This window comes from Phasianus colchicus, chromosome 6, assembly GCF_987193195.1.
Source record: "Phasianus colchicus chromosome 6, bPhaCol1.hap1.1, whole genome shotgun sequence".
NCBI classification, from domain to species: domain Eukaryota; kingdom Metazoa; phylum Chordata; class Aves; order Galliformes; family Phasianidae; genus Phasianus; species Phasianus colchicus.
In genome coordinates this window covers 34,683,491-34,708,223 of record NC_143441.1, presented here as the reverse complement: position 1 = coordinate 34,708,223, position 24,733 = coordinate 34,683,491, and the positions used below count along the sequence as shown (strand labels likewise).

The 24,733-nt window shown below is 33.5% G+C and overlaps 1 protein-coding gene across 1 annotated transcript in view; it reads right to left on the bottom strand.

Moving 5' to 3' along the window:
- MALRD1 (MAM and LDL receptor class A domain containing 1) overlaps positions 1-24,733 on the bottom strand; it is a 215,277-nt gene that overhangs the window by 129,494 nt on the left and 61,050 nt on the right. Inside the window, exons 20-24 of the mRNA XM_031614457.2 lie at positions 23,588-23,759; positions 9,532-9,688; positions 6,320-6,430; positions 5,623-5,836; positions 1,910-2,157 (exon numbers count right to left, since the gene is read on the bottom strand). Coding sequence (XP_031470317.2) covers positions 1,910-2,157; positions 5,623-5,836; positions 6,320-6,430; positions 9,532-9,688; positions 23,588-23,759 — 902 coding nt within the window. The remainder of the gene's footprint in view (positions 1-1,909; positions 2,158-5,622; positions 5,837-6,319; positions 6,431-9,531; positions 9,689-23,587; positions 23,760-24,733) is intronic.

Here is a 24,733-nt window from a genome sequence, read left to right as displayed (position 1 = left end):
TAGAAGACTAGAGCATTTTTTAAAACAGGAAGAAGGAACTTTTAACAACAGAAAACTGCTCAGAAAAAGTCTTTGTGGTAGACTATAGCATATAATTAGAATATTATATAATCTACTATGGAAGAAAAAAGGGTGGCAGAAAATACAAAATAATAGATAAAATAAAAAAAAATAAGGTGTCACTGAGTTAGAAAACAGTAAGATTTGAGTAAAAATGGGAAATTACAAAATACTAAGGTAAGAAAGTAATATAGAACATAAAAAATAAAAACACTGAAAAAATAATCACCATTAACTATTCTCTGCTAATTTCAATTCAAGAGCAAAGGATTGCTTGTATTGCATTGGATTAAAACTTAATCTAATTCAATCTTGCTTCTGACAAATATAGAATATTTGCAAGAATTATATATGACCCTGAAAGTAGGCAATTCACATTATATTATGCAAGAACTTATCTACAAATTTCTTCCTAGTCTGATGTATAGCACAAGCCCTACGGATAGACAAATCTATCCTTATAAAAAATAATAGCAAATATTATGATACCTTTGTAAACATTAAGTCAGATTCTTTTGCCTTTATGTGTGAAGAGCAAAATAATTAGCAAAATAGTAGCATGAATGTTGGTTTTAACCACAGCAGTTTCAAAATTCATTGCCCTAGATTCTAGTGCGGCACAACACTTGGATCACTGTTTCCACTTACTTTCAACTATAATAATTGATAGAAAGGAGTAAGACAGATTAATTCTTTAATCTTAAATCAGATGGTTAAGTCGTTTTTTGTTAATATCTCCCTTTTCCCTTACATAATTTTGGTGGGCATTATTATTATCATTTTTTTTTTTAAACTGATTTCTACAGTTCAGTTCTTTAATGCTGGAAATCTATACCCTGGTTTACTTCAGAAATACAATCCATTCCTGTCCTGCTAATTTTCTAATGTTTTTCTAAATTTTTAAGGAGGTAATTTTCTAAAAACTAGTATTTCTGTATTTCCTCCTGGAGCAACTTCATTTATGCAGAATAATCTTCTCCACTTCTCCACCGTAGAAGTATTCTGTCATCTCTATTTTTAATTACTACTTTGTTATTTTTAAATTAAACGTAATAATTGCCTATAAATTTAATTTTTCATTTTGCACTCAACACTGATGTTAGAAATTCAGATACATCTTATTTTCACCTTGACAGGTAAAGACTAGGAAAAATTGAAAGCAATAGATGCATGCAAAGAGAAAGAATACCGCTTCAAAGCACCTACAAAGTGCTTTCTGCAAAATTCACTATATTTTCAACATATGGCAGCTTCTAAGAGATGCATTTTGCTAGCTGTTTTATGAAACAAAGATATACTTTTAGGAAAGACTATAAACTAGAAAAACTTTAATCCTGGTTTGCTAAGAAATTATCAAGCTCAAACCGCAACAACATGCTGTAATGCTTTGTAAAATAAAAGCTTGTCTTTTTCTTTTTTTTCAGACGAGAAAACTATCTGTCACATAATATATTTTTTGTAGCTGTATTTATTTTTTTTAAAGCAAATTCTTATTGTATTTATACATATTTTCTTAATGAAAGCACAATTCTTTACATAGCTGTAGGATACGCAGGGCTGATGCTGCATAATGCAAATTATAAATTACATATTTCTTTCATTGTTTACTACATTTAAGTCTCCTGCAGACTACTTACCTACAGAAATCATTCTTCTCCCAAAACTAGCAAAAAATATTCACATTTTCTTATGATTCGAAAGTGGAAATAAGATCAGGTTCTGATTCTTTCACAACATGCTTGTGTTTAATCAGAAATATCTCAGTAATTTTGTTTACCTTAGGAGTACTAAATTTGTGTAATCTAGAAATCAAATTCTGCACTCCTGCTAGTATTACATCCCCACATACCTTGCATTTTTTATTCATCCTGCTTAACACAGAGCTAGAAATCCTAGCTTTCTGTCCTGGAAACTGAAGAATAGAACTCTTTATAAAAATGTAATGGCCAGACACTTCTTGCAGTGTATGATCAGCAGCTGGTCCAGTACCCAGTTTAGTAGTACTGCTAATTCTGAGGTGCCAGTCAAAATCGTCATTTTCTTCTTGCTTCCAATCACAAAAATCAAACTCAAAATCACAGCGCCCAATAGAAGCACCTGAAAGATATTTGCAAACACATAAACTTTTTTTTTTTTTTTTGCAGAAAGTTAATAACTGCTATCTTGTACATAGTTATCTGCCAAGAAAAAAAAAAAAAAATCAATAGAAAGAAAGCAAACAGCATTCATGAATCTTACTAAGCAGAGCATTTTTTAGTGTTCTAGGATTTAATTATGGCATAGGATAAAACAGAATATATGTGAAATAAATGACCAGGTCTTACTAGTATAATCAACAGTGTTATAGGTACAAAAACAACTAAATATAGCAATCTGTCTGAGTCTAGAGTTTCACATGCACGGTTCAATTGCATCCTCCATAGAAAATCCAAGACATCTGCAGAAAACTATCCTTTTTTTGGAGGAACATTTTAAAAAAGAAAAAAAGATATGAAATTCCTATATTTGCAGAACAGAAACCCATCCAATTAAAAGAACAGAGCACTATAGAGACACACCTTCCATAGAGACCATACAGGTAAAATGTAATTGTAGGAATGTTAGCTTTGAGCTGAAACAAACCTCTAGCTAGTTTACTTTAACATGTTTCCAAAATAATTCACACACATTTTATTGGCCAATATGCAGATTATCTTTGTTTTTCCTTTAATTATATTTAGCCTATGAAAAAAAAAAAAGTCATAATTTTGATTGATTTTTATATGCCACATGCAGGCTCTTTACTAGTTTTCCAATTTTGAATGTCAAAACACAGTATGGTTACTCAGTTGCCCACACAAGTTAAGGTTATTCAATACACTACTCCAAAAGTCTTACCTGCATATATGTTTTCCTCTATGTATCTATAACTTTATTATAATGGTTACACCAATCAAACCTAAACTTGCTGAAATAAGCTGGGATTTTGCCAGAACTTTCAAAGACTTTTGACTGTGCTCTGAATATTGTTACTCTTATTACTGGAAAGAGCTTTGAAGATAAATTGAGGAACTGAATGGATCATCTGATCTGACAGTGTAAGGAATGACAAAAGCTTTCTTCCAAAATGTAAACAGAACCTGAACTTCTTCTAAAGTTCAGCCACTTTTAAGTAGCTTTTTTTTTTTTTTTTTAATCTGGATTCTTGTCAGAAGTCTCAGTAATGAAGCTGATGAGTTAACATTCATTAAGTCTATTCATGTATCTAAACAGCTCTCTTAAATTTAAAGCTGAATTCAGGTGGAAGATTTTCTTTGTAGAGGCCATGTGTATGAATGAGGACTCAAACATTTTCTTAAAACTATGAATTATTAAGCAAAAAAGTAACTTTTTATATTGTTTTATAATAACTTGTTACTTTTCACCTTTTTCTACAAGTAAAACTCATTCTTAAATGATAATGCTAATAAAAAAACCCCTTATGTGCTAAATACAATTACAGTTTATGAAGAAATAGATCATCATTTAACTGAAACTGCCCTCGTCTTTGGTCACATGACCGTAATATTTAATACATAATTACATAATATTGCTATGTAATATTTCAGGATCATAGCTAAATAAATTCCTATAATTAGTTCCAAAAGTTATGACTCTTTGTGCACCTAACATCTGCAGTAGTGATCCATGGAGGCTATTGCTAAAATTTACATACTTCGGAGAAGTCTAGAAGGTGCACAGTTGGTCATGTTTTGTAAATGCAGTTGACAGGCATAGCTATATATTGTTTCCTCCACATTCACTTGCTATTCTTTGCCCAGTTGATGACTTTACCAGTCTTCTTAGTTTGAAGTTTTCAAGCTGTTGTTCAACAACAACACAGCTCTTCTGTGATGTTTGCAAGGAATGAACAAAACATCACAAAGATCAGAAATCTGTGCTTCCTATCATTATATTCTTTTCAGAGGCATTCTCTATCATGAAAAAAACTGTGAAGAAATAACTAGCTTTTTTTTTAATGTTAATTAAGGCATCAAGCTCCAAAGTCACTTGAACCAATAATCATGCAGTTTTCATGCACATGAAATGACATTGTCAACAACAGAACTAGAAAACTTAGTTTATTGTTGCAAAATTCATACGAGAATTTGCTATCTTATGTTCTGTGAGAATTTAAATAATGATTGGATAGGAAAAAGTTTTATGGCCGCATTTTAATTTATTTATTACTTTCTTTACCACTTGGACAAAAATGCTGACTCCATTCTTAACTGGGATTGTAATCCCAGTTAAAAAATGAGCAATCATACCACTTTAATACTCACATGGGGCTGTCTTTGGAGAATACAGCACAGAAAATTGATAGAATAGTGATGCTCAAATCAAACCTTAAAAATCTCCTTTTTCACTACCAAACTAACATTCTCCACTTATGAAATTTACTTTCTTGTCTAAAAATAAATAAATAAATAAGGTTACGTTATAATCAAAGAAATGGGTGTCACAGTATACTACACTTGCACGTAAGCTCTTTCACCAAATTCAGCAAAGAGAATAATTCTCAGTGAAATAATTTAAGACCAGACAAAGAGTTGTTTGCAATGATCTTGTAACCACATTTTAAAATACAAAAAATAATAAATAAATAACTGAAGTTGGAGAAAGTAAAAACTTAAGGTCTAATTGCTATCATTGTTACTGAAAATTCTAACAAATAGCTTAGACATAAGACATCCCCATTCTAGAAATCAATGAGAAGTCTATTAGTATGAAAAGCACCTAAAAATACAGCCCCTTTGCCATCTCCCTTCATTTTGCAGTATATCATTGTTACTTTGCTCATATAATTGTATTCCCTGAGAAACTGATAAATTGTAAACATAACCTCAATAAGAATGAGGCAATTTCTAATAGCGTAGCAAACAATGAAGATCTGATTTTGTGAGCATTTTGCAAAATCTTAGTGGAAAAAAAAGCATTACTACTATATAAACAGTATATTGTTACCCATTTCTCTAGAGAAAAAAAAACAATTGCTATTAAACACTATCTTTCTTTCTCATTACAACAAATGCTGTTTCTTGATATCTCTTGTAAAACTAAAATTTTACAACATTCAAACTGAAATAACTATGAGACCTGACAATTCTTGAAATATCAAAGGAAACAGGTCCCCATTTCCCAAAGGTATTATGTTTGATATTTTTTTTTGCCACTCTAAATGTATTCTTTTCATATGGAAAGCAGATTTTTATTGTGCATTAAAGACCACTGCTTTCTGAATTATAATGAGAAATTCACTAACAGCATTTTTATTTTTCAGCAAATTATTTCAAACTAAACAATAGTAATTTAAAATCCTTAAAAACCAAGGAATATAATAAAATTATTACCTATGTGTTTGCTGTTTTAAGTGATAGGCTGCCAGTAGTACTGAAGCATTCAAAATTTCCAACAGGCATAGTTATGATAACTATATATTCAAAAAATAAAAAATAAAAAAATAAAAAATAATAAATAAATAAAAAATAAAAAATATAAAAATTATAAAAAATATAAAAAATAAAAAACTTTCACACTTACTGCAAATGGCAGAATTCTCATCTGAGTTATCTGCACAGTCATTTACAAAATCACACAGTTGATCCTTCGGGATGCAGTACTTGTTGGCACATGTGAATTCATCTAATGTGCAGGGTCTGTCTGGGATGAGCAAAGGGGAACAATCTTCAAAGGTGATATCGTCCACTGCCACATCTCCCATGTAACTGACACCACGTTTTGCCCTGAAAATAACCTAATAAAAATTACAAAAATATTAGAGAAAAACACTAATTAGATATACATGAAACATAAATAGAACAGACAACAATGGTCCTTGTAGATCTTGGAATATGAATATGAAGCGTTGTTCTTACTCTCATAGTGCAGAAAATGAATAAGTCAAACAGTTACCAGCCTGAATTAATAGCCAAGAGTTCCACTCCTGCAAAGTAAGCCTGAAAAGTATTAGTCTTTCACTAGTAATTCCCATGAATGTTATAAGAAATCTGAACTTCAATTAAAAGGCATCCAAGACAGAAGTAGTGGGCAATGTAACATTTTTAAATGAAGCATAGAATCATAGAATCATTTGAGTTGGAAAGGACCTTTAAAGGTCATCTAGTCTAGGGAAGGTAGAATATGTTTATGTGGCAAAAAGAAAAAGAAGAGGGAAATGCAGAAGATAAAAGTATCTAAAGCCAGTTTTCTGGAGAGCATGTAAAATACAAATACACACCTGAAAATCTGAACGAATTCCCAAGAACACTTCAGCTCTATTCCACTTTGGACCTTGGCTGCCACTTTGAGTCCATAAAGTAGAAGTCTTATTACCAGTTTTACAAAGTACCTAAAAGGAAATTTCAGGTGACAAAAAATATTTTTTCCATTACAAACTCACTCCATGTTCCTCAACTTTGTCCAAAGTATCTTCTATAATTTAATTATATACCGCCATTAAATATCAGGTGCAAAGGGATTGGTTGATGTAAACCACAGTTTGATTAAAATGATGCTTTAAAACTTTCTCATCTACTCACAAACACTTTCTGCTCAGGTATTTAACTGGACTAAGTTACCAGTTAACTTAGCTGGAATGTCCAGTCACAAATAAAAAGTGTTCAGTGAAAGGTCAAGATTCATTTCTAAAACATGGAAAACAAAATTAATTAACAAGAGTTACTGAAAAATGTAATGGTTTCTGCATCTGTTAGATTGCATTCAATTGCCCCATCTAAGTTCCAGGAATAATTTTATACCTTGATTCTGTATCAAGCTTTTTTTTTTTCTTCTACAGAAAAAACAAACAAACAAAAAATATTGTTCATTCCTTCTAATGTCCACAGTTTAACTTTCTGAACAATAGAAGACTACTGTAAAAAACTGGTGAACTAGAAAAAACTAACACTTCAACATTAGCACAAAATCCTCAGTATTCTTTGCTCCAACCTCTTAAACATCCAGATTCAACTGAGCTAAAAATAACAGCAAGATGGGAGTGTGATGAAGTGTGTTAAGTCTTGTTTCCAGGCAGCATTCATAGAGATAAACATCAGTTCACCAGTTGCCTGCACTAGTTCTGCTTTCAAGGATTTATTGCTACTCTGCATAATCTTCTTAGGGCAGCCCCGACATTCTTTATCTTAATGAAAAAAAGGACTTCTTTGAAAATTTATGCAGTCCCATGAGTTTGTATCATATTCCATAACAGGTAAGCTTTGGCAAGCAAATAGTAGATCCTCAAGCTGAAGAGCTTCCAGTCCAGAGGAAAAAAGAAACAGTGTAATATTTTGAATAGAGTAGAAAAACAAACTGACATCTGACTTTATAGACAAGAAAAACTGCTTACAAAAGGCATGAATTTTAAGGAAAAGGATAAAAATAGAGAAAAACAGGGGTTACATATATTAATTAAGATGACTAGGGAGTGCTGAATAATAGAGTTTTCTTACTCTTATGCACATACTTTATAGGTATATCTATATAAACGTGTGAAATTATATAGACCAATACGTACAATTTCACACATGCTTTAAATTACTTACAAAATTATAAATCCAATTCCTTCATCAAAAGTTTATGTGTTCTCTGATATCGTGCTGAATGTTGTAATTTTATGGTGAAACATGGCCATAAATTTAACTCCCATCAAAATCTAGGCCTTCTCTTATACCCTAATGTAACTGAAAGCCCTATGCATTTAAATTACTTAGCAAGTTAATGAAAGCTGACTGCTAATTCTTTGTTAAAGTTACCCATGTCAAGTCAGATAGCAGAAAGTGAACAAAAATAGTTCCAGCTAATATTCAAATGTAGGTTGCAAAATAAAGCGACAACTTATAGGTGTTTAACTTATAGAACCACGAAAAGACATTCATGCATGTGAATAGCAGGAGTCTTCAATATATCCTAGACAACATTTGATGGCATGGATGTAAACTAACATGCAAAAATCCAAACTTACAAATTAAATAGAAAGTGGTAGGCATGGGAGAGAAAATTAATAAAAGTAGTGAAAAATCTGCACTGTTCAACCACAGAAGATTCACATTCATATAAGACTCATAAAACTGAAAATAAAATAAAGCCACATTACCCGCTGACCCATGTCCCCCAGTGCAATATCACATTGTTTCTTGAAAAATTCCAGGGACTGTGACTTCACCACCTCCCTTGGCAGCCTGTGACAGTGCCCCACCACTCTTTCTGAAAAGGAATTTTTCCTAATCCTCATTTTGAACCTCCCCTGGCACAACTTACGGTCATTATCTCTTGTCCTAACATTGTTACCTGGCTGTGGAACTGAAAAAAAAAAAAAAAAAACATTTTTCTTTCATGGTGCTAGCTTGCTACTGTGATTAACTAGGCTGTTCATTTGTGCAAAACTATCTGTGGACATGCTTCCAAGTAGCATGGCTTCCCACACTCTAAAGAAGATCTAGGACATTAGAGCAAATGCAAAGTGGCCACAATTCATTGATCTGTTCCAAGTCTTTAAGCTAAAGATGAACCATCTTTATGCCCTCATCTCCCACTAATTCTGATAAGCTAAAATCTGAACACTTGCTGATGACCTAGCAAGATCTCTATCTTTCGTGGGAGAAAAAAAATAAATTGTTTAATAGTAGGTTAAGAAAATACCAGGCATGCTTCCTCTGAGCAACTAGGTAATCAAATACACAGGCTGGAGTACACCATATCTTAGTTTTTTAGTATCACACATTTTAGTCTAATTGGCTATATTATTTTGAGTATTTCAAAAATCCATCTCTGATGATGTAAATTACTGTGTAACATTCATGAGAACTTACATGATTGTTACTCTGATGTGTGGAGAACAATAGTCTTGTTTTATTCAGTCACTTTGCAGTGACATTTTTGATCTATAAGCTGCTGAACGAAACAGATATTCTATCAATAAATATTTTGATTTTAACTGGAGTGAAGAAAAGGGTATGAATAAAAAAGTTTGCTATTGTTAAGTCATAGAAATAGAAGTATAATTAACCTTTGAGAAATAAATGTTACACTTTCAAATGAATAACATAGCAATAAGCAGTTTCTACAAAATGTCACAATGAATTTTCATACAATTACTTCTTTTTTCAAACTCCTACATTCATCCAAAAACCTAAATTTCCAAATATCTACTGCTGTTTTTCAGTGTCAAGAGGTATTACACATTTCAAGGCTTTTTTCTTGTACAGAATTTCCAGACTTGGCACATGCTTAAAGGTCATCATTTTAGTTTTTTGTAAAATGTTTTTCACAGCATACTCAAGCTAATGCTTCCCTCAGATCAAAACATATTGAGAGCAGTAAAGCATTAGCAATTGCTCATTTTCATTAATTGACAGCCTGGGCTCTAATGAAACTAAATGACAAGGCATTAATTTTCTCCCATAAATTTCAGACAGTAAGAATAAAGCAAAACAAAGTACACCTCCATACCTCCAGAGAGCCTATTGTTGAACCATTCATATGGTTCCAAAATGTGATTTTGCATTTGGGTCCTGTAAAGGAAATGACTGGTGTAGCAATATCAGCAGTGTGACCATATTCTCCATTTGAGCTGTCAGCAAACAGATACACACCTTCTTCAGTATTCCTGTCCAGAGAGAAAAGGTTTTCATTATTAAAAAAGAAAAAAAATAATAATCAAAATTAAGTTCCAGTTGATTAAAGTGGTAATATTTCCTTTACATATATTACATTTACTATCTGGGTATCTGCCTTTTAATTCATCAATGTATTGCCAGAATACCACAAAATCCCATGAAAAGACATTTAGTACTTTTGTATCATATCTAAACAAAGAAAATCACATAACTGAAGTTCTCCTTTACACTGGGTCTGATATCAGAGCCTGGAGGGACTTTTAGTTCGACCCCTTACATCAGTGAAATCAGCAGCCTACTCAAAGCTGGTGTACATATGGACATCCATGACACTGGCTTGGAGGTAAAATATTTCAAGACACTGGATGAAATACTCTGTGCTGAGAAAGATGATGCTGCCTTTGTGGTGTGGATCAGACTTTGAGTCTATAGAGAGAGACAAGTTTAGGATTTCAGATAGCTGAGATTAAGTTCCTAAAAAAGTTGCCTTTCAAAGACAATGCAGCTGTTGACCAAATAAAAGATTCTGTTCTCTTTTGTAGAGTTGCACAGAGATATAGCACAATTAGTGTTTCATTAAGCTATGAATGTTTCCAACAAGATCTTACAAACTTGATGGGACATACATTTTAAAAATTTCCTTACCTGAAATACCTATATTAGAGTTTCCTGTCTTTTCTGTTTGCCTATTGGTGTATTTTTTTTTTCTTTTCAATCTAGTGAAGTGTCTGTGAAAGCTTGTTGCCAAATCTTTAAAGATCTTATATATATATTTTAATTTCTTCATTGCTTATCTGGAAACGACTTCTCTCATATTGCAATGCCTACACTGAACTCATGACTGACTATTTGAATGATAAAATAACCCCAAATTTAGTGTATATAGGATTATTATTGTAAACTTACAAAAATGGAAGATTAAATGTACTATCTATGATAATTTGCATGTAGAAATAATTTTAAGAGTCAACTTATATTAATTATAGCCCACCACGCAACTTGGAGACTAATGAATTCTACCATTCAGTCACTTTAGGAGTAGAACATTCTAAATACATGACACAGAATAAAATGGGCTAGAAACAAGCAAAATTATACTTAACAGCAATTTTCTCTAAGGATTTGAAATCCTTTAATTAATTCATTAATCCTTAGAATCACATTTGCAGGAACTTGTGACAGATTGACGGACTGCAAACAGCCTGATCTTCCTGGGTATCTGAGGGTAAAATTTCACTAATGTCTCCTTATCTTTTCTATAACCTTTGACTGATCTTAAGCATGTATCTAAATGAAAATCTTTTTCCATCTCTTCCTGTTTCTTGACAATTGGATGTTAAAAGTTTGCTTCATAGGAAAATTAAAATCTAGTAACAGCAATTGATAAAAATAAATAATAATAGTAATAATAATAAAACAGTCTTTGTCAAATAATTGCAAATCAACATCTGGGTCATTGACTGTTACACAGAATACTTCCATCTTCCCTGGTCTCGTATTTGAAAAATTAACAGGAGATCTCCTATAATCTTGGAAAACTGGAACTGGAAAACTCCCCAGAAAATATACTGGGAGGTGAAAATATTAGACAATTCTGATAGTAAAAGTCATTTTGATACAGAAATCCCAGGCTATTTCCTTCAGCAAGGTAAAGTAATTATTAGAACTTCCATTGGTCAGCATAATGGGAGCACTTTTAATTACCTGCAATACAAACTTTTATTCATTATGCACTTTCTGGAGGCTTCCCAAAACCTTATCTGACATGTAAGAGTGAGAGAATTGTTCTATTTGCAGTTATTAGGAAGGATGTGATATTGAAGAGGAAAGGGACCTGGAAGTGTTGGTTGATGCTCAGCTGAACATATAGTCTGCCCAGGTGGCCAAGAGGGCCAACGGCATCCTGGCCTGCATTAGAAATAGTGTGGCCAGCAGGAGCAGGGAGGTGATCATCCCCCTGTACTCAGCACTGGTGAGGCCGCACCTTGAGTACTGAGTTCAGTTTTGGGCCGCTCACTACAGGAAAGACATTGAGGCCCCGGTGCATGTCCAGAGAAGGGCAACGAAACTGGTGAGGGGTCTGGAGCACAAGTCTTATGAGGAGCTGCTGAGGGAGGTGGGATTGTTTAGTCTGGAGAAGAGGAGGCTCAGGGGAGACCTCATTGAACTCTACAACTTCCTGAAGGGAGGTTGTGGTGAAAAGGGGTTTGGCCTCTTCTCCCAGGGAACAAACAGGACCCAGGGAAATGGCTGCAAGTTGTATCAGAAGAGGTTTAGGTTAGACATGAGGAAAAACTTTTTCTCTCAGAGAGTGATCAGGCACTGGAATGGCCTGCCCAGGGAGGTGGTGGAGTCGCCGTCCCTGGCAGTTTTCAAGAGGCGTCTGGATGAGGAACTGTGAGATCTGGTTTAGTAGCTTGTAGTAGCAGTAGAAGACGGATGGACTAGATGATCTTATAGGTCATTTCCAACCTTGTGATTCTATGATTCTATGTGTATAAAATAGTTTCAAAGGTAAAAAGGAATAGAATTGGATTATTGCCATAACATCTATAGCATGGAAAGATGACTCACAGCTGTAAACTACCAATATATTTGCTGTACTTAAATATAGAGGGGAGTACTAAAATATCTCATGAAATGAAGGAATTTATGCAGGGAAAGATTACACTGTTTTGCAGACAGTTTCTTACATGTTAACACCAAATGGATAAAATGAAGCACATTTTTTTTAAAAATAGAAGTGAAATACATGCAAGAAGTCATTATCAACAGTTTTACTACCACTTATAAAACAGAATTAATTACTCTGCAGGATTGTAATGTCATTTCTTATAAAAGAAATGCCCAAAATTTTTGAGAAAAAATAAAATCTTTTTCTAAGCCATGTAGAAGAGGATATTTTTGAAGAAGTAAAAAATTTATAAATACTTCTTGAAGTGTGAGGCAAAACTGCACTTGGAAAAGATCAAACATTTTAATGGGCTGGGAATCGTTGATAAAGACAAGAGCTGCCAGGGGAAAGAGTAATGATCTGGAAAACTCTGAATCTTCTTCACAATTTTATTTTTGTTTTCAGAAGCAAAAGACAGAAGTGGCCCTGAAGCTTCTCTTTTATCGCTGTATCATGGCAATGTAGACATCTTTATAATTACTGCATGAATTTACATAAGTATTTGCATATGAACTACTGCAAAAAATAAGCTCAAAATATAGAAAAACATATTATTACCAAATTACCCTAAGGCTTGTATGACTCCAAAATAAAATAATTAAAATAGCTTTTCCTAATAAGCTGCAGTGACAGCTGAAAACTTTGACACATATACAGTTACAAATTTTTCAAATAATCAAATAATCTGCATTTGGTATATTCATTTTTTTCCTTTCTTTCCTCTGAAGAAATCTATTCCTTCAAGGCAGGAATACTTAATTTCTTTTATTTTTATCTCAGTTCTGATATTTCTACCAGTCTTGTCTGGTGGTACAAGAATATTGAGTTCTCTTCAGGTCTACAAAAATATTTTAAAATTCAGAATTTAATCATCATCTGGGAATTCATGTCCTCAGTAGCGTAAGAACGTCAAAATTCCCCCAAAATAGAACAAAATTTAAAACCAGAATCAGAGGCAAAATCAGGGATTCCTGTACTGTGGCCTAAGAATGTTGTATAGTACTGAAAACGACATTCAAGGGGGCTGAGTTGAAAATAACAAGCAGAATGAAAAAGAGATCTGAAAACATCTAAATATTCTGGCTGTAAAAGCTGTTGCAAGTTCAGAACATTCAGTGAGATCAGTATGAATGAGTAACAGATTACAATCAGCCGTATGATGAAATTCAGACATCCATCTCTTACTTGCTGTCTTTGACTGGATATTTTTCCTGAAATTTGACCAAAATCACATCTCTATCTAGATAATCATCATCTCATAGCAGTTTTTTCTTTCTTTTTTTTCTTTTTTTTTTTTTTCAATGTTTGCTGGAAGGTTACATTTAAAACTAGCAAAGTAGATTAAAGAACCTTGGGTGATACACTTCACTGGATGATACCTGTTGAACAAAGGAGTGTGTGCAGTTGAAAAAAGTTACGGATGTATGGGAGAGTAAAGAGAAATAGAAAGATCGGAAGAGGCTGAATAAATATGTTTATGCAGGCTTCACTCCTATACTTGTGACTTACCTATGCTGTTGTTTAGTTCACTACCTCCCTCATACTCAGGGTATTAGCTACTTGATGCATTGCCCGTCATGCACATTGTTTCTGCCAGAAGGCAGCACTTGATGTAGGAAAGAGAGAATTTGCGGCCAGTGGCCAAGGTTTTATTCAAGATGTATAATGCTTGTGAATCTGAAGGAAATGTGGAAGAGCGTGCTTCTACAGTAGAGATGAAAAGAAAGGAGAATGAGAAAACATTACATTGTTTCTGTATCTGTATTTGCTATGCATTCACTATCTGCACCAGAAATAGTTTGATTACTTATCTTTCAGTAGATTATATAGGATAGCCTGTTACAAATCATAACATACGAACAGAACTTTTGCAGCCTCTGTCTTGAAGTGACTTAGATGTAACATATTCATTGGTTTCAAAAGGGCCCTTATCTGAGTGAAAGATTGCAGCTGTGAAAATACTATTGCAGAAGAAGAATCAATATCACAGAATCATAGAACAACTTAGGTTGGAAGGGACCCTTCAGATCATCTAGTTAAAACCCTCTCCCATTATAGGCAGGGACATCTCCCACTAGACTGAACAAGTAAAATGGGTAACTTCCATAAATCTTACAGGATAATGAGAACTCCAGTAACTTAATCAATTCCACTGCATATAAGAGGAAGATTTTCTGCATGAAACACTTCCAACCATTTAAATTCTAATAGACTTTAAATAGACAGTAATTTAAATCAATACTGAACAACTAGAAAGAATATATATTTCAGGATTTTCAATGAAATTTAAACATTTCTGTAAACTTTTCTTATATTTAAAAAACTGAAAGGAATCACAAGTCAGGAATGCAGGTCCTTACTAATAGAATTTTGTGATAAATTTAATTTCAAATACTGGTAATTTCCAAAAGAAATAACATTTTGCTGTAATTTTAAAAATACTTTCTATCTAGACACCTCTCACTTTCATTCGCATTTAACATTCATAATTAACATAGAACAAAAAGTTATACAAATGCCATCTCATAAAGTAGACATACTTCTGGAAAATAATGTTGCAAGAGCTATTTTCTGTTATAGAAGCTATCTTTTAGCCACGTTTACAAAAATTGGCCTATAAATTTCTGAGTTCCACAAATCTACTTCTGAGTCATTTTGGATTAGGATTATTCTTCTGAAGCCAAGGTAAAAGTTTAATATTTCATTTTTTTTTCTTATGCCTTGCATGTGAAATTACTTTAAACTGATCAAGCTCTTTTACTTTATTAATATTATAAGAGTCTCTTGCACCTCAAATATCTTCTTTTCTCATTGGACCGATGTTCATTTAGATATTTGCATCTGCAGATGTTCAGTCTTTCTTTAAACCTAGTTATTAAACCAGGGTAGGTTAAATAAGATTTCTGCACTAATAGGGATATAAAATCAGTGTTCTTTAAAACAGTCATATAACTATGGTACATGAATTTACCAGTTTACCTCCCTACTATATTTTTCATTATTTGCTTATTATACTGTATGACAAAGTTCTGGTACACAACATTTTGCAGGTGTTACTGTGAAAGCCTTATTGATCAGGAATTTCTTTGTCTCCCATGGGAGAGTCTTTGTATCCCATGATTTTCTAATCAAAATCTCAAAGTCATCACTGCATCCCAAGTACATTTTTAAACTGGATCAGGTGCATGGACTGAGCAAAGCTTAGAATTGCCTTTTTAGCACTTATAAAATTCAGCATTTTTTCCCTAAAAAACATTCCCATACTTGCTTTGGATTCATTAAACACACAGTACAAAGACTGCTTTTAAATATATAAATAAGTTTACTGTTATACATCAGTTTTTCATCAGCAAATGGCTTCCATGTCTTAACTGAATTACTTCGATGGCCGTGTATAATTCTAGATTATTTTTTCCAGAAACATTCATCTGAAATTTGTTACTAATGATGTAAGTAGATGCTAACAAACAAATTATGCTAAAATCAAAAGATAATTTTAACCTGGAATCTAATAATACCTCAGACTTCTTTACTCAGGATGGCATATTTCTCTGAAATGCTGGTGCAGTCACCAGAAATTCAAAGTTGAGCTTCTAGTTCTACAGAGGAAGACTGGAGACATTTCGGTGCAATGTTACATTGGTGGTTTTTTTTTTCAGAGTGCACTACAACTGCATGTCATCCTCATATTTTTGAAGAGCTGTAACCTGATGAAATATTATGTATTCTCAGACAGTACTTTAGAAACAGAGAGAAGAGGCAGGAGAGCGGAGAACTGAAGTGAAAGAATGGAAATCAGTAATTCTATAAACATTTTAAAATACATTTCTTTTTGTTGTCTCATTACCTTTTCACTCAAGTCTCTATTCTGATGTAACATTCACACATTCAACTCAAGAATCACAAGAACTGTACATACATAAGCACAATGCACATGGGAGACAGTGGTGGACACATTCACTATAGCACACACAGTAAGCTCCTTTTAGCATGGCTGAAATACTCCTTTCCTTTCATTTTCCATATTCTAGATGGTACAATAACCACATTCTCAAAGTAAGCTGTTGAGCCTGTATGACTTTTGCATTTTCCACTTCACTACAAATAGGGTTTTCAACTGAAATAGATAGATATGTGCATAGTTATCTAAATTCTGATTAAAGGATACAAATTTGGAAAGCTTTGTTTTTCTTTTTCTTTTTTTAAAGTAAATTAATGAGAAAAAAGCTGTAATTTCATTGCTGTTAGTACACTGTTAAGAAGTGTATTGCTTGTTGAAATTGTAAGAGAATCAGAAGTCTCATCTAGAAGAATTCCGATTAAAAAGAAAAACAAAAAAAAAAGAAAAAGAACAACAACAAAAAACACAAAAAGCACCTATGCTGTCCAGAGTATACCATGAACCTGAAGCTGTAGAGGAAAAACTGTAATTCTACAAATGAATCATAATTACTTTTTGTAGATTCATCTGTCACTATTAATCAGGTAAGAAGAAAATAACACAAAGGGCCATGCAGATTTGGCTGCAGAACAGACTGGAAATTTATGTGGTTTATATTAATTAGTGATTGAATGTAATCACAGCAGAGGAGAGATGATTGAAGGTAGTATGTCAGTGCTCAGTGCCCTGGGACAATTTTGTGTTTTGTGCTAAGGGCCACACTTCCATAGTACAGCAATTGGAACCAGCATTAGCTAAAATTAGGCTGGAGCTAATCAGTACACCAGCAGCTCTGACGTACCATTTATAGTCAGAGAGGAGAGCACTCAATGCTGAATAAACCTCAAATCTGACGTGTTTCAGATTTCATTCTCTTTCACTAGCTGAGCAGGACCTCGTGGAAGTAGCAGCCACAGTTTCAAAAACATTAGATCTCTTGCTCAGGCAAATCATAATTGTTGCACATTCCTGTATAGCTGTACTTTTTGTAAAGATTGTTCATTTGCAAATTTTGAAAATCTCTATACTGAACTTATGTTTTTTTTCAAATATCACAACTACTCTTTGCAATTGCATAATATGTTGGGTACATTAAGAGCAGAAATTAAGGTTACCTTAAAATATCAGAAAGCTAAAGTAACAGATCATCTGATATCCAGAACTCATACCTAATTAATTTAGCTGAAAATAAGCATGCCTTTATAATTGAACATTAGAGCTAAGATTGATATGTTTTCAACTAGCCTAATCCCTTTTTCTACTTTTTGCTTTGTTCAGTCAGTGTCATTGTTCTCAGAAAATATTTGTTCAAACTCTTTCAAGATTTACCAACAGCACTTAAAACTACTGCAGCATTACCAACCAACCCACAAAGCAAATGGCCTCAGAGATGAAAGATCTCGTGTTTTGATCATAACATACAACTCACTAGCTATTAGTTGGATTTTCTCCATTGGAGATTTAAGCCTCATGGCTTCTGACTGACACAGAGCTGAGATAAATTCATGGTGTTTCCATGGCTCATCTGAACCTGCCACAACTTGTTAGCATTCTGTCATATCTTCATAAATCCTGTGAGGTTGAAGGCAAAGGAAAACAATGAGAATAAATTTCCTTCTCAAATAACTAAGCTTAGGGTGAAAAAGTCAATCTAATTTCTAATTACTTTAGGCATTAGTTTTAATTAGCAATTTTCTACATTTCAGCATAGTAAGGAATTGTACTTCGATGTAAAAACTGCTTAACAAATATATTTTTACTTAGCATCAAACGTCTAATACCTATGGCTTTTTTAATTGCCCTATTGTCACCTCAGATATTTACCAGCATGCACAGTAAAGCAGCATTTATGATACTTTGCCAGTACTTTAAATGAAGTAACACAAATTAGTCCGTATTTCACAGCCACTTTGAGAACAAACATACCTTATGCTGCAGCTTGTTCAAAAAACACTGCAGAAGTTAACCTATTTTCTGTACCTTGATTGTCTGAATGAATTGTCACAAACTTTTTTCCTGATCAATGATCTAGTCAAGATTTCTAGAAAGGCTGTAATAACTGTACAGCACTATAAATAAAATTATAAACACAACAGTAGTAATAGGTTACATTGATCTTTTTGGATAGATAGGAAGACAATTTCTTTTTTAAAAAAATGGCTGAATCACCTATATGAGAGAATATGTCTCTAAGTGTTTATAGGGCTAGCAGAATTCATCTTCCTATGACACCTACGTAGCGAGTCATTCTAGGGAAAACATGAGAATATATGTACTTCTGAGAAATGATAATTGAAATTCCTTCTATGCTTTTAATGAGAGATCTGCCCATAAGAACATGAATGTCTGAGGGTCAGCATCTAAACTTCACATGGACAGAACTATTGTTATCTGAATCTGAGATTCAGATGAAATGACAAGTATAACAGTAGTAAAAAAGCCAGTTTAAGATACATAAATAAAAGAACATTAACTATCTTGGAGAAGACTTCATCAGGACATATGGAAGCCCAATCCCAACATCACAAAAGGATTTTAAAAGCTTTTATATTTTGGACTTAAAGTGCTCCTTGAACGATGAAGATGTCTGGAAAGAAAAACAAAGCACTAGTATGAAGTTAGTTGGAGGACAAGACAACTTTGAAAAAAACTCTCCTACAATGGTCAAGGAATTAGTTGTCTTTGCTGAAAGTGTTGAGAGAACAGACCACCAGCTACCTTTCTGGTAATGCAGAAGGCAGCTAACTACTGCAGAAACTGGAGGAGAGGTGGCCTTTGTTCCCTTCATTCTCCAGTTTAGAACTTCAATTTTTTTTTTGCCTCTGATTTCCAGATTTGCACATCCTTGCATCCAGGCACTAGCAGGCTGATGCAGCAATGATTTTCTACTTTTTGTTCTTATGAATTATTCTCATGTCCTTAGACCTGTGAATACTGTAACAGTAATGTATCTATTAAATCAGGTTTCCTATGGGGTAGAGATTACTACTTAGGAAACAGGAGTTACATTGTTATTTTCTTTCATGTCTCATTTTATACCTTTCAGTTCCCTTTGAAAGGGGAAGAAAAAGAAAAGAAAAAATAGATGTAAGAGGAAAAAAGACAAGAATAAAATTATAGATAGTAGAATTTCCCAGTAACTACCTAGCAATATTCACACACAAAGTCACCACCTAATCAGTCTTCAACATTTGCTTTAGACCATCACAGTGTGCTTTAATAGCATAAAAGCATCTTAAGCACAGAAAAACAAACAAACAAAATATAACAGTAGGAAGATCATGATGAAATATAGCTAGCTCTTAGCTTCTGTTACAAAAGTGTTACAGGAGAAAATATGCTGTAACAAAGAGTGCTAAGCTGGGAGACTGTTGACTGAGTTGGCCAATTTTTCCCTCTAATCCCTTGTTTTGTTCTTGTTGTTGGCTCACTTCTTAAATAAAAAGAAAGCCTCACTTTTAGTGTCAGTGCATCCCATCAAATATGAACAGTCCAAAAAAATCTTTGTGTATGTAAGCCTGTCTCATGAACACTGATTCCTTGCACAATGATTTTCAGGTCAAAGTTAATCAGGTCTCTGTCCCCTTCATGCCAAATATTTCTTAACTGTACTGAAGAACAATTTTGGAGACTACCTACGATTTGCCATGCACCCAAAAATGTATTCAGTGTACATTTCAATGTTTATTTTCTTATTACATCTCTGTCAGGGCCAATGACACAGAACAAAGGAGATCTGTGCATGTAATAAAAGGATGGGTTTTGTTATATTAAGTGAAACAGTGTTAAAAAAAAAAAAAAAAAAGTGTTTTTAAGTAGTTAAATTCAGGTTTTTTTCCCATTTTTTTTAAAGAATTTGTGTCCTCTGAGACTACAATTTTTTCATCTACAGTGAAGTTTTTAGACTCTCAGCTCTCTTTTCAGCTGTCAAGAGCTGTTTTAAAGTATAGTAATTTAAAGACTTTAAATTTTCCTAAGGTATATTCTGATAATGATTGTCTGAAAAGCAGACAAAAGCAAGGCAGATGTGTTAAAAACAGTTATCAGGGGAGTTACTTACAGAGTAATAATTATTATGAGAGCATAGAATTTTTGTTCTATGTACTTCTTGGTTTTGCTTCGTTAGATTTGATGACTTTTTAGGTATGAATTATCATATCAATTAAGTGCCTACAATGTTTTCAATTAACAATTGTACCCAAATATCACTACTAATGTCAAATAATTTGCTATTCCATTACCTAGGTTTTCTCAAATGAAAATAACTATTTTCAGTTATCTTTTTGCTTTATGTCCATATTTAAGCCTATAGATAATAATCTTCATTATTATGGCATTTAAACCCAACTGTAATAAGGAATTCCCATTTTCTAAGTGTTGAAACATGCCATAAGATCTCTATATTAATACACACCATACTGGTCATTTCAGTATATAATGAATGTCACCTAATTCTTTGCAAAACATTTATAAACCTTTCTCTAGCCCAAGCCCAGGACTGTTAGGCAACCACAGCAGAATTCTGTAACAGCTCCTGTTCCTCTAGGTGTTGGGGTTATATACAAGATATCCAGGTCAATTTCTCAAGTCATTAATGTAATTCATTTAATGTAATTACAGGTTCAAATGTACACATGTCTCCCTTAAAATTCATCAGCCTATATCTGAGTGGCCCAGATGTATAATCTATGAGAAACTGACAGTTTGAGTCTCCAGCTATTCACAGAAATTCTGCTGAAAGAGATCATTGTAAATTCATAGAATCATAGAATGGCTTGGATTGCAAAGGACCTCAAGGATCATCACATTCCAATCCTGTTGCCACAGGCAATGTTGCCAGCTGCTAGAACAACTACTAGACCAGGGCCCCATCCAATCTGGCCTTAAACACCTCCAGGGGCATATTCATAATGTCTCTTGCAGCTTGTGCCAGCATCTCACCAATCTCTCAGTAAAAAACCTTCCCCTGAAATCTAATCTAAATCTCCCTTCCTTTAGTTTAAAACCATTCCCCCTCATGCTATCACTATATACCCTGTAAAAAGTTGATTTCCCTCATGTTTATAAACTCCCTTTAAATATAAGAAGGCCACAGTGAGGTCTCCCCACAACCTCCTCTTTTCTAGGCTGAACAAACCCAGTTAGTTCAGCCTATCTTCACAGGAGAGGTGTTTCAGCTCTTTGATCATCTTCATGACCCTCATCTAGACCCTCTCCAAAAGTTCCACATCTTTCCTGTGTTGGGGGCCCTAGGCTTGTATGCAATACTTCCAGCTGGGGCCACACAAAGGCACAGTAGAGGGGGACAATCACCTCCCTTGCCCTGCTGGCTTCAACAGTGTATTGTAATCCACTCTTGTATCAGGATGAATCTAATAATTTCTATACAATACTACTATGATTTAATAAGAAAATACATAATGTAACAGCTCATTTCTCATCTAAACCCATGTAAATTTTTGAGAAAAAAAAAGAAAATAAAAGTATTTTAGTGTTTTAATTCAACAAGGCGTTGTTCCATATTTCCTGCTGTAATCTGGAATCCTCATGCTTCCATTCTCATCTATAAATAAATGGGTAAACTGCAGACCAAATTACATCAGTTACATCCAGTGTAAAAGATCTCAACTATAATACGTCACTGTTGCCTCAAAACTACAATTTTTATGGATCATTTACTTTCAATTTTATCAGTTCTTTATTATATACAGTTAGTATCATTAAACCTGGAAAATTGGGTGAAGAAACAGTAATATTATCAACACAAATCTGTAGTGACAATTCTATGAGATAACTTATTCAGCATACAGTGTAGTGCTTCTATCAGCCAGTATATAACATTTAAACAGCAGTCAGTAAATACTTGCTCCTTTTTTTTTATGGAATACGCTTCCTTCATGTATACAATCTAGAGACTTTGAAACAATTGCATAACAATGTAATTGTGGGTGTATTTTTGTGGGTGGTTTTTTTGTTTGTTTGTTTTTGTTGTTAGTGATGAATTAGGAATTTTTGTCTTTATGGTGTTTTTTATTTTAATGAAGAACACAGTTAATTACCAGATTGAGATGACTCCTTTACAGTTATAGAAATAATCTCAGGCTATGTAAATGCAATATAAATCTCATTTTAACCTAGCAGATATATAGCAATGCTTTTTTCTTTTTTGATGTGACTTTAACTTGAAGTCTATTTTTGCACTTTGAGGACTATTATAACAGAAAGCAAATACACTTTTATTGCTACAAATAGGCAAATATTTTTCTGTTCAGGTTATTGAGCATCAATGGAGCTATAAGGAAAGTTCCCAATTAAATTAAGTGAACTTGCATGAAATTGAAAGTTTCTTACAGTTAATACATGTGCTACTCAAACTTAGGAATTTTGTTTTAATAATTTTTATCTTTGGCATATAGCTGCATTAATACATCTTTTCAAGTGTTGTTTGTTTTTAAAGTATTTTATATCTCAATGAAAAAAAGCTAATTCCTCCTCCTTGAATGAAGCCAAAAGTACGTCTTTGGAGGGAATGAATAATCATCATAAACAATGTCTAGAATCCAAAACAGATTTAGAAAGCTCCTCTGAGTGAGCACAATGTGACATGTTCCTCCTGTATCATTAACATCTAAAGAACATTTTCAGATAGTTTATTGGTATTAGGTAAAATTCTAACCTCCCAAAAATTTTGTAATAGGGAGGAGAGACTACAGAATGGCAACAGCAGCAGCCAAAAACTGATGCTGTTATTTCAAAAGTTGCTATGCTGGTACAACAACCTCCTCACAGATCAGAGCATCCTTCCCCATTGGATGCTACAAAGAAGTCTAAGCTACCAGTACAAGGTGCTACAAGGAGTGCTGATGTCTCATGGCTTATGTGGTATATAGACAGGGGCATGGATATGTATAAAGCTAAAGCAACCATGTCTCCTCTGAATAAGAAGTGTGTAAAACTTGTTTTCCCAACATGCTTACATCCCACGTGTCGTCTAACAGAAGAGGTGCACATTTATTATTCTGTATAGGGAGAATTCTGGGGCATTACTTATAGAAGAGCATTTATAAATTTGTACCTGTTTATTAGCATTGTGTTACTTGATTTACCTAATATATTGACAACATTGATCCTGTTAATTTTCACTTAGTTACAAGTGTCAGTAATAAATCAATAAACTGCTTCAATACTTTGAACTGAGCAGTTTTCCCTGCGGCAATACATACATAGCTAAACTCAGTCCAAAAAGCAGTTGACTACCTGAAAAACTTTACTCACTTAGTATGATCAGTTGATGGGCAGTGCTCTTCTTCTCCAGGATATAGTTTTGCTCCACTTCCAAGTTCCCACTTAAATATTTTTGTGATGGAATCAGTTTCTGATATCTCTTCCAAGGCTGGTTGATACCATCCACACTGAGTATTATCTTCAAAATTGCAGATTTCCTTAGCTTTAGAGATGAACAGCAGATATTTCATGCTTATATAAAAATAGGGGATCATTAATGTATACCATTATAAAATAAATAGAAAAAAAAGGATTCAATTTGTAGAAACCAATTAATACTTACACACTTCTAAATTTAATATTTTTTCCTCTATAGATAAAATATCTATTATATCTTCTATGTTCTTTCTTATGAGGCAGATACTTTTTAGAAATAAAGCAATTCTTTTCCCCCTTGGTAATTATTACTGAATGTGTTCTGATCAGCTTTCAGGTCATTCAAATAATCTATCACGTGATACACACTGGGATGTATGTAAAATGCATCTGATGTTATTGCATGTTAGTCCTACCTCACTCTAACATGCTGATGATATTACAAACTCATTGCAAATTTATAAAAAAAATCCCACACAGAAACTCTGAAAAACTGGTTCATTATTTCAAGCAGTCCTTGAAATTCCTGAAAACTACATAATAATGCTAATATTTGACATTGGTGTAAAGTACTGAACTTATCTTACTAAATAAATATACAGCTGCTTGTGTCCTGGTTTTTGATTTCCTGAGCAACTGGATAAGAAAAATGAGCTCACTTACATCCCTCCCTCATAATGCATCTCCCTAAAGAATATTTGAGCGGTGAATTGGAGCTAACTGTTTCTTCATTTATGCTACTTAGTCTGCAGAATTCTGACTACAAATGATAGACAAAGGAGAGAGTGAGTTTTGAATTATAGCTTTATATCTCCACTGAGGAAACAAAGCACCTTTATATCTCCACCTGAGGAAACAGTCAGGGTGGACTGTCTAGTACCCTATCCATATGAGGATTTGTGATGCTTCCTGAGACTACAGAGTAGCATGGTATTATGGTATTCTACCCTGATTAAATAAAAAAACATGTTTTAAAAACATTCCTTCAGATGCCTCTGAGAAAGATAATACTTCCCTGAGAAAATATTTCTACCTTCATAT